Below are 16233 nucleotides of genomic sequence, written 5' to 3'. Positions count from 1 at the left end.
TGTCACCACAAGTATGCATCATTAAAGGTTTCTTAAACCAAAATGGTTCTGGACCTTTGACTCTCATGCTAATTTTGTTTCCTCAAAACTGTTAAAAGCACAAGTTTGAGGAACGTAGGTTTAAATATTCCAAAGCAGTTTGACAACAGACATTAAATATGTAATTAGACTAGGTTATGTGAATTTCAGGCTAAACTTTTACTTAACCAAGATTTAATTCCCCTAGATATTCCTGTATGGTGACTCACTGTGTGCGGCTGGTCAATGAGGTTGCATAAACTCCACCAATCGGGCATAACATTATGACCACCTGTGTAATCTAATGCAATCCAGTACAGGGGTTCTGCCATGAAATCTACTTTTACAAGTGTATAATTTCTCCGTTTTAAGGTTGAAACTGTCAGAAAGGTGATAATTCTACTATGAGTTCATTATTGCCGCCATCATGTCACGCCTGATCGGTGTGCTGCGCCGTACTTCAGCCTGCAGCCACCAGAGGGCAGTGCGTACCAACAGCGGGCAGCAGCTCTCCCACTCTTGTCATGTTTGCATTGAGAACCGACTCCGGTCCATGTGCGAAAGTAAAACCCCTCCGGATTGGCTGTGGCCTGAACGCGGCCATCTTATGCGCTCTGTCAACACAGGGATTTCACGAATGAATACACGATTTAATCAGGTTCCTTCTGACGCTGGGTGGGGGCGTCACCGTACCAAAAGTGCTAATACTTTGGGAACGGCTCTTAATTTTACAATAAAAGATTAAAGTAGAGCCAAACTGTCGACGGTCCAATCACAGAGGAGGTCACTAATATGCAAATCCCGTGTTGTCACAGGCACGTCAGCAGCAGAGCCGCTGTGCCGTGGTCGCCAGCAGGAGTACAACTAACAACACAGAAACAACTTCGCCGATAACACTCTCTCTGTACTGACGTCTGGACTTCGCCTCGGTGTTCGTTTCAGGTAAGTAATTGGACTTTCTTTGGTGATTTTCGAAGCTATGTTTAAGACTTGAGGGGTTCTGTTTCATTCAAGCTAGGAGCTGTCAATTTGTGACAGACAGCGAGGCGAGCCTCAGCTGTCGGATGACACACCGCCTCGCCGACTGGGTTCTTTTCCCCGTAGAAACATGGCTGGTAACTCGTCAAACTTATTCGTGGTAATTTCCCTTAAGTTCGCATATACAGCCACAGTTGTCAGCGTACTTAATGCCACTTTCCCCGGTAAAAGAAAAATATGCGCGGCTACAAAGTAGTGCCTCAGTGGATCTTGGTCATGGTGGTCCTGAACTGACAGCGACGAGCCGGGCTTAGTCAGCGCCGCACTTCACTGTGCTCGCGCTAACTGTGAACCCTGCCTATACGTTAGCATCGTATAAGAAATGAAAATGAAAGTCGGTTTTCAAACTAGTTGTATTGTCACATACAACACCACTGTCGACCTATCTATCCATCTCCGGCCTCCTCCCCCTCCTCGTCGTCGTCGTCGTCGTCCTCCTCGTCCTCCTCCTCCTCTTCTTCTTCTTCTTCTTCGGTGAGGAAGCGTCACGAGTCACGACACCTTTTTGAATCCTGGGGTTTCCAAAGTGGAGGTTCGGCCAAGAGCACGTGTGACCAGTGCAAGCCATCCGGGGCGAACATTTTAAACGTGGGCATCGGACGTCCCACGTGTATTTAGTTTGTCTCTACTTAGGGTCTCCGTGAGCAGTTGAGCTTAAAAAGTAGAGCAACGCATTACCGCCTCACGGGCTTATCGCACAGCGCGCCCGCAGAACCTGAAGCCATTGCTGTGAGAGGGCGAAGAGGATGCCGCTGACTTTCGGGGTGAGCCCGGTGTTTACTTCATTAAAGTAAGACTCTTTATTAAAGCTTCGGAAACAGGAGGGACGCAAAGAGTTCGCAGTAACCTCACTAAACGAGATTCGCTTTGAGCAGCAACAGCACGCAACGTTACTTTCATTGCAACGTGGCCAACTTTGATGATTTTAGTCTTCGAGTAACAGCCGACGTTGGCTTAGCTACTAAGTTACTTGCTGGTTTGATGCCCGGGTGGTCATTTCTATTACATCAGTGCTGGCTACAATGGCGACCTCTGGACACTTACGTACACAGTTCTTGTTGATATTAGGCATGAGATGCACGTGTCTGGATGTTGCTTACAGCGTCATGATTATTAAGGAAACAGCTGGAAGGCGATAGAGGCTCGGGCTAGCGGCGTGTGTGTATGTGTGTGTGTGTGTGTGTGTGTGCGCGCGCGCACACAGTTTAAAGGTTTGCTGCATTAGTTTAGGCACATGAGAAAGTTAGATTTAATGCAGTGTTAGACGCTACACTTTTAATAGTACACGTTCTGGTTCGTCTCCAGTTTCCTTGAATAATCTAGATTCTTTACCTGATAGTTTTAACATGATTTAACTGGACCACATGCTTGCTGTAAATGTCAGAAAATAAGACTAATTAATTAGTAAAATGATCACCAAGTACAAAGAAATCGTCTGTAAGATACGTTAAAGCTCTTTAATGGAGTTGGAACATTGGTTTTGGAAGAATTGTGTAATGGTATATAAATATGAAAGAGATGTGGATATTGTTTTCTTTCTTTTTTTCTTTTGCCTTAATAATATTAATGATATGCATATGAGACATGTGAGTTATATGTTGCCTATTCAAGGAAGGCAAAAACTTAACAACTAAAAATGTCACAATCAGAATTAGCTTAATTCCTCAGTGAACTTTTTTTTTGAAAGGGAACAGTTGATTTTCAGTGGGTGGGGAGAGAATTAATGTAGCTATGTGGTAAACATGCCTGTTTACGTCGTGGCACAGTAAAGTGAAGCATTTTATGTCTATTCAGTTTATTAATATAACTCTGTTTTTAAGCCATGTGCTTCTAATAATTTTAGCATCAAGCACAGTGCTCATATTTGTCAGGCAGTGTTCAATAATCTTGTGTATTTATAGTTAAAACATGATAAAATGTTTTCTGGCTTGGTATTCTACGTATGAAACCCAACATATTGAGTTTTAATGTTAATGATTGGATTAAAATGAAGAAAATATATTCTCTATTCTAACAACAGCTCCGGTTTGACAGCTGAGTTTATTACTTAAGCATTATGAAGCCTGATGTATACAGATGTTATGAATGACATTTTAGTGTTCAATGGCTGCAAAGCTGTAAATCACAAATTACTTCATAACAGCGTTAATGTTATGACCAGCTACAATATGAGATTTGTGAATGACCTGCATGGTATGAAAACAGGGTAGTAGTGTAGTGCAGCTAGCAGAAAGTTTGGGTTCTAATTTTGCAGGCCAGCTGGTGCTTTTTAAATGTGTTTTGCCTGTGTGGATTTTCTCCAGGTGCTTCAGTTTTTCCTTACAATCCAAAGACCTGCAGGTTAGATTATTGGAATTTTGCACTCTAAATCTGGCTTTAGGTTTAAATGCAAATGCAGATGGTTTCCTATGAGTCAGCCTTTTTGATTGATGAACAGCTTATCCAGTGCGTACCCCATCACTCAATTCAGCTGGATAGACTTTAGTCATCCACACCCCTGCAAAGCATAAGTGGGTATAAATAGGGAGCCATAGAGATGACGATTTTCTCGTAGGCCCACCCAGAAGTTAACATTTTCCTTTACAAAAAGGCAATGAGATTTTTCCATTTTCATTTGGATTCATTGGAAAAATTAAGGTCCGTGATAAACAGAAGTTTATGATACTGACAGGTTTTGTTCAGCGAGATAGTCTTCACAAATAAATACCATGTTTATGATTTTTAAACTCTAAGTAAAATTGCCAAAATTACAAAAGCATTTCTCCCATAGTATAGTGACCTTACTATAGCTAGTGATAGGAAGTAATGAACTAAATGTGGATGTAAAGGCAGATTAGCGAGTAGTTAAGTTTCTGTGTTAGTCACGATGACATGTATTGTTACAACACAGTCTAATTTAGCCACTTATTTTATATGGCACGTAAAAGCTCTAAACATTTGCGAGGGGCGTGTTTACTGATTGCTTTTGTATGTGAGAAAAAAACATGAAAATCTCTTGATCTTGTGTCAACTAAACACCTTATTTCAGGCATTTGAATAAATGCCCTTTAGAAAAAAAACTCATTACTGTGGCACTCTGTAATGAATGAATTGTGCTATAGATAATTAATTTAGGTATTTTTGTTGGTGTGGGCTCAGTTAGCCACCTAAGAAAATTTACCTTTTACAGTTGCAACTTTGCAATAAGTTTGCAACTACTCTAAAAGTTGTCAATTAGAACTACGAAGTAAAAATACGTCTACAGTACAAGTTAGACTTGCAGAAGCTTCAGGTTTGGTAACAGGAGATCAAGATTCCTCCAAAGCAAGAATGGCTAACAAAACACGCCCTTTGCAATTCATCATATTTTGGGGTAATGTTTGTTTTTCCAAATATGAGAAATCTGACAACATTTGCATTTTCAAGTTTGTGCCCAGGGTGGTGTCTTGGGGATGTGTATCCACTTCTTGGAATTGGCTCACAACATGCACTACATGTCCGGTCTCAAATTTAGATGGTACACCATTACAGTCGTATTTATGCAGTTGTGGGAATTAATGTTAATTAACACATTGCTTGTTTTCAGGGCAAAACATTTTAGTCATTTTAATTGTCCATTTACTACAAATAGCACATGCTGTAGTTGAAGCTAATATATTTTTGAATAGAAAACGAAAGTATAAAGGGGCATTTATCCTATATAGGAGACTGTTATATTGAAAATACTACTACTTTATTGTATGTTAACCCTAGGACCATTTGAAGTGTATCATGATCGCTGAAAATAAATTATTTCTAGAAGGTACTTGAGATATGTCTGTGCTTTTGTGTGGCTGTGCAAGTCAGCATATAATGACTGACCTGGGTAAGCTTCTGTCATCTTCCGCTGGTCTGTGGTTGCAGAACACATGCACATATGCATGCACACGCACACGCGCGCGCACACACACACACACACACACACACACACACACACACACACAGTCAAGGACCTCATCTGCCTCTGTCCTTAGCTGTTGAAATTCTATCAGCTGTCTGCACCTCCCACGCATTCTGCAGCAGCAGGGTAGGCAGCTTCATTGGTTGTGAGGGTGGGGGTTGAGGTGCGTTTGTGTGTTAAAGCAGAGGGGGTACAGGAAGAGGCAAAGAGGCACCTGCTGGTGGCTGGCGGTTGGTTTGCACCAGCTGCTTTACTACACACATGAAAGGCCATGCTGATGGGTAGTTGACAGCGCCATATTTCTCACAACCCCTTCTGACTTAGCCATTACCTGCCTTGTGAAAGTGGTATTTTTGGTTTTTGATATGAATTAAATTGTCATGCAAAGCCTACACAAGAAGACAGCAGCTGAAATGGGGACCTTCTAGCTGGGAGGCAGCAGAGCTAACCACCGTGCTATGATGTGTCATCTCGAACTAAAATTATTAGTTTTTATGTTTGTGTCTTAGAGGTTGTAATGGATTATTTGAATGAGTAGCTTGTAGTTGTTTTTTTTTTTTGCAAGCTAGATCAGATTTTCAGAAAATTTATTAAAAAGTCAGTCTTCATGTTCTTATGTAAACAATGTGTTCTAATATTTTTTTCCTCTTCATGTTTGGACAGGAACACAATATAATGGACATGCTGTAGTTGAGTAGAAAGTGAGGCTCTTTGGGACCAGTTTGGATTCAGTGGTGTTCCAAGGGTTCCAGCAACCCTCCAGCCTCCGCCATGGACTTCTTTGATGACCCTAACCTTTTTGTTGGTGATTTGGAAGGGCTAGATGAAGATGGCTTTTCATCTGCACCTTCACTTGTGGATGAGCTGAACCTTAGTGCTGACTTTGAGCCCCTTCAAGTTGAACCTCTAGGACCAGTGAAGCATCAAGGCATCATTGCTCCAGTTTCTACCCACCAAACAATTCCTGCTTACAATCAGCAGATGGGTCACTACATTGGCATGAAGGCACATAATCCTGTTGGGCAGCCATTTTCTGGTCCTGGAGGCACAAGTGGTGGAGGTGGTGGTATTCAACATGGCCAGTACCACAATGCTGTCATTGGTCAGGTACCTCAATCCAATGGGCTGTTCTGTAACAGTAGCAGTCCAATGTGGGGCAACCAAGATCAGAATGGGAATATGTACCACACTTTATCGCAGCAGCAGCAGCAACAGCAACTTTGTCATCAGCAGCATCAACTGCACAACCAGTCACAACACCACCCGAGTCAGCAACAGGAGCAGCAGCACAGAATGCAGCAGCAGCAGCTGCAACAAGAGCACAGTCATCAGCAGCAGCTGTTGAACCAGCACAGACAAATACATCCTCAGACTATGTCCTTGCAGCAACAGCAGCATTACAATTTCTCCTTTCACCAGGGAAGTCACTCTCAGAGCCAACAGCCAGTCCTTCATAGTCAGCAGCAGGCTCAGCACCAACTAACAGTAGGAGGACCAAGGTTCCTTTCAGGCGGTCTGCCAAGTAAGTCTTATTTGGATGGCCAAAATGCTTCTTTGAGTGGGACTTGCTTACAACAACAGCACCAGCAGGGTAACTATGAGTTGACCAGAGGAGGCCAAGTCTTCTCTGGATCCCTACCAGAAGACCCTAACCTGACCTTCCCAATGCAATCTTCATCTATGGTTCACTCACTGTCCACATGTTCAGCCAGTTCTGCGCCTGCTTACCAACCAGCTCAGTACCCTGCCTACCCTGGAGAGCCAGAAATGCCTAGCCTAAGTCAGCAATCTTTGTCCTCAGTGTCTAGGCCCACCACTACCACTGCACTTCTCACTTCCACAGTGCCAGAGCTCTCTGTGACAGTATGCCCATTTTCATCTACAGCAGTTATGAATCAGCAGCGCACTAGAATTCCAGTTAGCCAGGGAGAGGAATGTCCTTTTCGTGCTTTACGTTGTTCTGGTGAACCCCAAGGAAACTGCAAGTCATCCGAGATGTTTGGTGAATCCATGAGCTGCTACAGGATGGCCACCCAGCTGCCCTCTGAGCAGCCTCAGAGCTGCGGGGCCATCAACACTAATGGATACCAGGCTTTGGGAGACAATTTTCTGCCATCAGGGGCTCAGGATGGAGACTTGGAGACTCATGACCTCCTCCCTGAACTACTGCCCCAGCTGGAGGCTGCTCTCAGCCAGCACGAAGACTCCAACTCCTCTTGGGCCAATTCAAGCCAGGAGAAGCGTGAGCACAAGAAAGCATCACCTGTTGAGTACAAGGAAGTAAAGGTAATGCTGTACAATGTTTTAAACCTCAGTATTTTTTTTTGTTTTTGCCTACTTTTCTGCTAAATCATTGCACTTGCTTGGCTGAATATTTTTGGGAACCTGTAGCAGTGACATTGGATACAATATTCTCTGTGTTCTGGTATAACTTATGTTACTAAAGCCTGTGCACTTTTGTCCTTTACTCTGATTTTGAAATGAAAACTGATACATTATTGTAAATTGAAGAATTAGATGTTTTTAGTACATCACCTCTGCTTTACTGCTGGAGAACAATTATTTGCTAAAAATACTGTCTTTCCTAGTATGTTATGGCAAAGAATCCAGTCACCCATGTAATGTTTAACCAACTATTCCAGATAGAACATGCGCTTGTCAAGTAGAAAACTGCAATCAGTGGTGGAGTGGGGGAAGGTTGAGAGGCGGTACCTAGGGCCTCCTGAAAGCCTTCTGAAAAAGATAATGGTCTGTCCAGCCTGGCCTGTCTATCTGCCCAGTGTACCGACAGCAGGTCAGGCCTGATTAGGCTAAGAGTGGCAGGAGCGTCTTCAGGACTTAGCTGTAAGCATACTTAGGGCTATATCAAGATGTGGGTCAGGGCAAGCTAGAGTCACTTGTACAGTGCCTTGCTGGAGTGTGGGGGAGGTTGCACGCTGTTGTGGTAGCTGCCACAGTTTCTCTGTATGTGTATGAGTGGATGTGCACATGTGACAGAGCAGGCGGGAGGAAAAGAGCTTGGTGAAGGAGAGTGGTTAGCACTTGAAAGAGGGGGAGGGTGTTTGGGAGAGAGCAGTAGCTCATGGAAAAAGGAGAGCTCAGGAAAGAAAGGGAGGGAAAAAGACAGAGGAAGAGCATGGGAGGGAGAAGACAAGCAGAGGGGGAGGCTGGGAGAGTGCATTAGCTGGCTGTAACAGGCTTCAGGCGGTTCCTGGACCTTGGTTGGCTTGTAACTTAGCAGCATCCACACAGCTTCCTGGCCCATGAGTGACACATGACCAGTAGCAAAAGCAGCAGATATTTTAATGCACGCTAATTTCTTTAATAAATAAACATGTTTATTGGTAATTAGACTATTATATATTATGCTGAAGGAAACAGTTGCTTATTATCTCAAATTAGACAGATACAAACTTTTTATAATTTTTTTAAGAGCACTTGTATTGTTCATGGCCTGCTATGGATAACAGGCTTATCTCATTGCTATTGACAATCCAGAAGTGTTATGACATGATCTTACTAACCCTACCTTTTTTGTATTCTGCACTGCCCCCAGCGTGGTAAACACATAATTGACTATAGTTTAAAAGTAACGGTTTAAGTGACTCATTTAAGTCTCCCTAAACAATGTTACTGGAAGCACACCCATTATGTCTCCCCCACTTCTGAAACCAAACCCATGCCCACAAGACAATACGCATCCTGTGTGTTAAGTATTGACTTCACAACAAGCAACAGGCGACAACAGAGTGGGTGGTCCACTTGAACCAAAACTCGTCCACCTGCAAAGGTCCTTGATTGAAATGGGGCCACAGCCATATGAACGAGCCTCTCCCTGTCTGTGTCAACATCCAGCCCTGTGTTGACGCTTACAGGCTGACTGTGCTATTCATGTGCACTGATGTGTGAAGAGCCTGCTGATAGTGTGTTTGCTGGACAGACATCATGGGATAGCTGCCCACTTTTCACTCCCCTGCAGTGAATGTGGCTAATTAGGATTTCTAATGGTTTTAATGGTCAGCTGCAGCTGTGATGAGCACACATGGTTCAGGAGGTTCTATTTAGTGATTAAGCTAAATAAAAATAATGTCTTAAGCCCTGATGCAAATTCAGATTAACAGATGAGTCTAGGATTGTAGTCCCTCATGTCTCATCTTTTCAGTGACATTAATGTACTGTTAGACTTTCTCTGAAGAGATAGTTGAAGTTTACCGTCATCAAACACACTAGTGAGACCCCCTTTGAGCATGTGATGCTGTATGTGTTGTCTTGACTCTGTCTTTATACTGGAACTAGTCAGCATTTGAACTGGGACATTTCTGAGATCCTATGCATTTTAAAAGTGTAGGACAAAATAATCATAAAATGTAACTGGGTTGAAATTACAGTGTTATAAAATGACAGGATTTGCTCTACATGGTTTAAATGTGATCAAGAATCTTGATTTTTCTGGTCAGTGTATAGTTTATTTAGTTGCTTGTTTAGTTAATTCAGTTAGTTACTTTAGTAAGGCTTAGCCAAAATTAGATTTCTCAATTGGATTCCCAGATAATGTACCATATCATACAAGCGTATTACACATTTTTCTCCATGTTCCCCTCCCCTGCTGTTCATGAATACATTGGCCAAACAGGTTGATCATTGTCTTTGCTTGTTTGATTTTGGATATGTGCAGATTTTCCAGGCATGCGGGTATAGTTTATTTTTAGTGGGAGATTTGTGTCTTCCTATGTTCTTGATCACAATCTTAATTGGATTTTATAGGCATTTAGATGTGTGTAAATTAAGCTGAATGGCAGCGGCTAAAAGGAAAAAAAAAAAGAAAAAAAGTTTTGTGGGGCAAAAGCAGTACAATCAAACCCTTAACAGTGTACTCAAACTGCAAGAGGATGTTCTCACCCTAATTTCGGTCCTGCCCAAGGACATTTTTAAGGCAACCGTCAGGTTGTCAGTCAGCCCCCATGCACTGAAACCTTTTCTGTACTCCACTGCAATCACATAACATACATTTACACTTAAGACACTAATTTGTGAATGGGGTCATTCCAGGTAAAGTGGCACAGTTTTTAGCCAATCTGTCTTTAGTCCACAACAGAACGTCCAGCATAGTAGGTGGTCGTTTTAAAAAGCTCCATGTCAGTATGTCTAAAGTTGAATAGAATTGTAGAAATTATTTGATAACAACTTTTATAGAACTAAACTCAAGCTTTAAATTAATTTTACTGAAATGCAATTGCAATAATTGGCTATTAGTGTGGGACACTTCCTAAAATGGGAAACAATTATTGTCCATGTACTCTGATACATCTGATATTAGAACTAGGTGTTATCTTTAACAAATTAAAAATCTTCTTTTTGAACAATGTAAAAAATGCCAAAATCTAGATTACTTTCTCTGCTGTCACTCAGCGGCAGCAGCCGCAGCAGTCCTCTGGAATCACACAAGTAATGCCAGCTGTCTCCGTTTGCTTGGAGATGTCAGCACATGTGTTGGCTTTTGTAGTCAACAAGCTGGAGTTATGGTACCTGCAGCAGGTGAAGATAATGAAATAAAACCAAATAAAGTTGGTCATTTTACGTCAGTGTTTTGGAAACGGCATAAATTTCACCCCCTCTCTTGCTTGCTTTTGGGCACATGCTTTGCATTAAAAGAGAGTCACAGTCTCCATAGAAGCTGCAGCTTTAACCGAATCTGAGCAACAGAAATGCTGAGTGTGCTCTGCTGAACTGTTGCATTAAGGGAGTTTATGGAGTGTAGGTCACCCGTGTTTTGAAAGCATGAAAGCATGCAAAGCCCAATATGCAGTCACTTTTACTGTTGCATAAGTCTTATTCTTTACAATGTTTACAATATGTAAAAAATAGAACAGCTTTTCCAAAGGCTTTTTTAAAATAACATTGCACATTTGGCCATAGTAACTGGTGAACAGCATCTAGTTTTAATAAATGTATTTTAAAAAAATAGAATTGTTGTCACTGTATACTGATACAGCAAGGCACTGAAATTACTTGATTCATGTTTTGTCTTGGCAGTTCATGTACCCAATTTATTTGGCATCCATATATTACTAAGGTGATTTATAGTATTCATTTGTCAAGCACACTGTTACTGAATACAGACAATTTGGAAATGAAAAATTAAAAAAAGCAATTTAATTTAATCGAATTAAAGCGTTCAATACAGAAAATTCAAAATTTAATACTGATAATTGGAAAATAAGTAACTTTAAAGTGATCTTGTCTTTATTATATCTATATCTATCGGTCTATCTTTGGATGGTACATATAGTGCACCCATATCTATATGTCGAAGTGCCCCCATTCCCCATCCCCAGCTGTGCATTAGAAATTGGGGAGGGTTAGGTCAGGAAGGGGATCCGGCGTAAAAACTGTGCCAAATCAACTTGGGGACAATGATCCGCTGCGGCGACCCTGAACTCACGGGATAAGCTTGAAAGGCCAAGCTGTAGGGGTTTTTCCCCTACCGTACGTTAATACACTAATATTAACTACCTCTACCATTTTAGTGACAGGCAGGTCAAAATGAAACCTAAACTGTACCTAACTGCATTGACTGTGTATGCACTAACTCGGTTACTTGAAGAACTTTCTTGGGTTGTTGGGTAATGGAGTACACTTTCATTTAGGAAACATAGTTACTGGAAACCCTTCTACAGATGTAGAGGAACAGCGATTTAGCTTTTCTGCCTCAGACTTATTTTGGAAGTATGGCTCACAGAATTACACTGTAGTGACAAGAAATGCAGCAGCATCTTTAGATTTCTACAGGGGAATTTGTGTTTGAATGGACTTGATTTAAAAATGAGGTGGGATCGCACTTTAATGATCTCTCTCTTATTCACATTTTCACTGTCTGCAGTCTTTTGTTGTGCGCATGTGCTGTTAGAGAAAGGTCATTAGAAACCTGGTTAGATGTTGAGAAAGGCAGAAACATGGCAGAGGAGATGAGTGTGTTCTCTGCTTGATACAATAATATAACACCATAACAATTAACTTACTAAAAATAAAAGTTTAAATTCATCATTTATATTTCAATATAATAATTCAAAGTAAGCACTGCAGGGCATTTTTCCTCACCCCATAAATAGGCCAGTCAACTGACTAATATGAAGTCTCTACAAAATATAAGTAAAATAAGAGCTTGTTCCATTTAAGTTAAAGGAATGTGGTGCATCTACATTTCCTTTGTAAACAGTTCAGTTTACTTTAGTTTAAATACTGTAACAGAATAGAATGAACATGAAATCAGTCACTATTACTGATCCCTGTCCTCTGTCTGCTGCTGACTCTGATGACAGCTACAGGGTCCTGCTTGGTTTGGGACTGTGACTGTCTGGGTGTCCACCAGAGCCTGTGGCACATTAGCGTGAACAGTTAGTCTATTAAATGGAGAACATCCAGCTTTTTCTAACTTCCAGCTTTAGGTGGATGTAAGCTAACGTGTTCCTAGCAGTTAACAATTAGCCAACAAGCTCGTAGCGAACACGTGACTGTGGATGGGGAACTGCGGGCACAGCTTAAATGATCACTGTCATGCATTATTACACTTTCACACTATTTATACTTTCATATGTTTGTGATCATTTAACAAGTTTTTATTTTTTTTTACTCTTATCGATCATTAATTTACGGAGCGTGTTTGCACTGGTATCCGAACAAGCAGTAACGTTGTCTGGTCAAGTTAAGAAGTGACTTTTACTTTACCTGAGCTGTCTGCTCCCTCTCTGCTGCTGACCATGGACAATTATTTGAGCTCTGCCGAGTTCGCTCATACACAGAGGAGAAAAAGCTCTTCCACAAGTTGATTTTCTTATTTCCTAATCTCTGTGGTGTCTTAAAGAATTCATATCCGGTGTTTTCAGAACACAAATATTTATATTCTTGTGCTCTAGTTAAACTTTAACAACTAAATCCATGCGCTGAGGTAATTTCTTTTATGGTCCCAAAATTGTCTAAGGTATTAAATCTTTGCGTACAATTCATTTTTAGCCCAACTTGCAACGTATTGACTCACGTTTAGTAAATCAACGTATTTTTGTAATAAATTACGTTGATGCATCTTCCGACACCTAGAAATAAGGTTTCTCTAATCCCCAAACTGACTTCAGAAACCAGCTTTCCCATTTATTTGCATGACAGTTAGGGAAGAAGCGTCCCTGAGAGAACCAATTGTGACCTGGTTACTTAAGTCCATGTTAACACAATGACTGAGGTTTTAAACCATCAGGTTTACAAAGACATTGACATTCTTTGTCATGAAAGGGGTGCATGCGTGAACACAAATGTTCGAGTGAGACGCTGCCGACATTATTCAGACTTTATCCTTTGAGCCCCCTACTGCATTGTCCGTATTCTGTGCAGGAGCTCGTGCGAGCAGCATACTGCTCTGTCTCAAATCTTCAGGAATATTAAAGCAAATGAATGGACATGTTGATGATGTTTCAACCACTCGAGTGCCGTTGAGGTCGAGTGATAGAATCTTTTATTTATTTATTTTTTTTAATGTGATGCACGGCTCTTATGTACTGTAAACAAAACACTGTTTCCTACAGCTTAAGTTTTCTATAATGTTGTTCCTCCTGTGCATGCTGATCGCACACAGGGCGATCGTCTGTTGTGTAAAAGGCCACTCGGGACAATGTCCAAGGCCAAATTCTCCTAACATTGTCCGGAGTTTATATGTGAAAAAGGCTTTAAGGATTTTGATTTAGAATGAAGGAACTGTCATCCCTAGTTTTTTGTTTTGTCTTTTTCTTTTCTAGTTTTGTATCATCTTGTTTAGTGTCCTATTCCATCGCTCACTAGTGTGGAAGCGTAAAGTAATAGTCTAGAAAGACCAATAACTGATGGACCAATAAGCAAAAACTGTGTTTAGGTAGCGCGTATGGGAGTTTAAGGGATATATCCACGTGCATTGGTGAACGGTAATGTCATGCCCTGCATAGGAATACATAATATTTACCCCAACCTCATAGACACACTGTTATTGTTTCAATTTTTCATATTTAGTCAAATAAAACATACAGAGCAGTTTTCTTCTTACTGTTGCTACTGTCCAGAGGTGTAGTTTTGTATTCAGCATGTGTGGAATGTCTTCATGCCCATATCCCCAATTGTAGTATGAACAGATTATGGGTGCAAGTGGTTGTCATGCTAAACGGGGGGAAAGAGAGTGTGTGTGTGTAAGAGACATGCTAGCTTTGTTGCTTTCTGACCTCTCTGGGGTTTATATAACTGCCGACCAGACTGGGCAGGCAATGTCATAATCAGCCCTGAAACTTGACACCAAGCATCACTCCAGCTCTCACCCCACCCCCCACAAGTGTGGTATACGCACCCACATGCACACAACCTGCTGCTCCAGTAGCCACATGGTGATAGGCTGTCTTATTCACACACTTTCTCTGATCACCTCCCCCAACAGCCATACACACATCTCTTTCTCTCTCTGTCTGTCGGTCTGTCTTGGAGGCCTGCCAGATAAGGGTGGGGGAAAACAAGGGGTCAGAGGTAAACAGGAAGTCAGGCGGTCTTTACTGTGGGCTGAATGGTAGGGTGGGGGAGGAGGCTAGGGAGGAGCTTGCAGAGGAGAGGGAGGAGGGAGTTGTACTTGGATTGACTGTGTCAGGAGCATGTGGGAACGCTGCCAGCTCAAACTGCACAGTAAGTCTAAATTTTAAGTATGCCTTTTTTATTTTGTTGTTCTTTCCTTCATTCTCTTTCTTGATGCCTTCTCTAGGTTGTAAAAAGGTTTAAATATTTTCCATGTTTTCCGGGTCCATGAGTGTTTGCTTAGCAGTCAAATCTGGACTGTGTGTGTTTGTGACTGGTATGCAAGGCTTTTCGGTGGTGACGTGAAGGAACCTCCTTGAACTCGTGTTAACCTTTGACTGGCAGAGTGCAGAAACCTGGGAGGTTAGACTACCACAGTGTCTTTGGGCTTAGAAAGATGTCAGTCAGTAGAATAGGAGGAATACAACATAAACATCACTTGTAAATTTACCTTTTTTTTAATAGGGTGAAACAGGAGTTATTAAAGACATGGATGGGTAATGAGCCATATTCCCCTTTGCCCATTGTGGGGTAACTTTTTACAATACTTTATATTATTTCATGATTTTTTTCATAAAGTTATAATTTAATAAAATTACCTTGCAAGAAGCTTGTTAAAGTTAGTCTGTCCTCCTGCACCAATTGATATATAGTGCTTTGTAGCACAGTTTGACTTTGACAAAACTTGATGTCAGTCATATTGTCCCCAGACATGGCTGTTGGCTCACTAGTTACTGATTTGTAAGTTCAGCAAACAGGTTTGTGAAGCATGCGGCTAGTTACCATAGACACGCGTGTTGTAAGGTGAGACTTTGTGTTGTGCTCGTATTTTCCAACATTTCATTTATGTTCACGTAGATATTGACTCACTCAACTTATGTTTAGCTTTGAGAAAGGAACTTGTCCGTTGACAGCAGCATGTCATTAATTTATCACCACTATTTTTGTGGTAAGTCAACTTTTATTCCTGTCATACAGGCTTAAAAAATGTTTAGTGAACATTGGTGAAATGTTGGATGTAAATGTTTAGAAACATCATTACGTTTTTTTAAAATGGCCTTTTAAAGACGCTTATGTACCAGTTTAATTAAAAAATGGTTCTATTTCTTTTGGTAATTTCTTTAATAGAACATCTAAGATAAGTGGTTATTTCCAACCTTAAAAACCACAGCCAAGCATTGTATATTAAATATAATATAGAGGATACCTTGGTATTTTGTTTTGCTTAGAAGTAAATAAAGTTGTTAGGCTCCTATGCCTAGCATTATTGTTGGGGCAAATATCTGTGTATAGCCTATGTCAAAACAGTGCAAGGGCCTGTGGTGGTGAAAGTGGGCTGTTAGACAATGGAATACAATCTAGGAAGTCTAAGTGGATAATCAGATATGTGATTAAAGTTTGTCATAATCCGTAACAGAATTGTACAAAAGAAAAAGCTATCTTCATTCTAAGTTTTATACTGTATTCAGATTTAGTGCACATGTTTCGTATACTCAAATAGCAACCAAATGTCTCATTTTGTGCACCCTTCATTTTAAATGTAATGTTAAATTTAAATTGTATATTTTGATTAATAGAACTAATCTTATATAGAGTAATTTTCTGACATTATCGGATGCTAGTCTGTTTTCACAAAACTAGCTCTTTGTGGGTCAACTAATTTAGAAATGAGGGGATCTATTCTG

General features: G+C 41.0%; 1 protein-coding gene across 8 annotated transcripts in view; it reads left to right on the top strand.

Annotated features, from left to right (window-relative positions):
• Nucleotides 1–802: 802 nt before the first annotated feature.
• The window catches only part of chd9 (chromodomain helicase DNA binding protein 9), a 73316-nt gene continuing 57885 nt past the window's right edge, over nucleotides 803–16233 (top strand). For 5 of the 8 annotated variants that reach the window (XM_067495191.1, XM_067495194.1, XM_067495193.1 and 2 more), the window contains exons 1-2: nucleotides 803–960; nucleotides 5639–7261. In XM_067495191.1, the coding sequence (XP_067351292.1) occupies nucleotides 5747–7261 (1515 nt within the window). In that variant the 5' untranslated portion in view covers nucleotides 803–960; nucleotides 5639–5746. Of the gene's footprint in view, nucleotides 961–1561; nucleotides 1847–5638; nucleotides 7262–14436; nucleotides 14660–16233 lie in introns of those variants that run through there. The other 3 variants (XM_067495189.1, XM_067495188.1, XM_067495196.1) reach the window with 3 other exon arrangements.

The sequence above is a fragment of the Channa argus genome, chromosome 2 (assembly GCF_033026475.1).
Source record: "Channa argus isolate prfri chromosome 2, Channa argus male v1.0, whole genome shotgun sequence".
NCBI lineage: Eukaryota > Metazoa > Chordata > Actinopteri > Anabantiformes > Channidae > Channa > Channa argus.
This window is presented reverse-complemented; position numbering and strand designations above follow the sequence as displayed.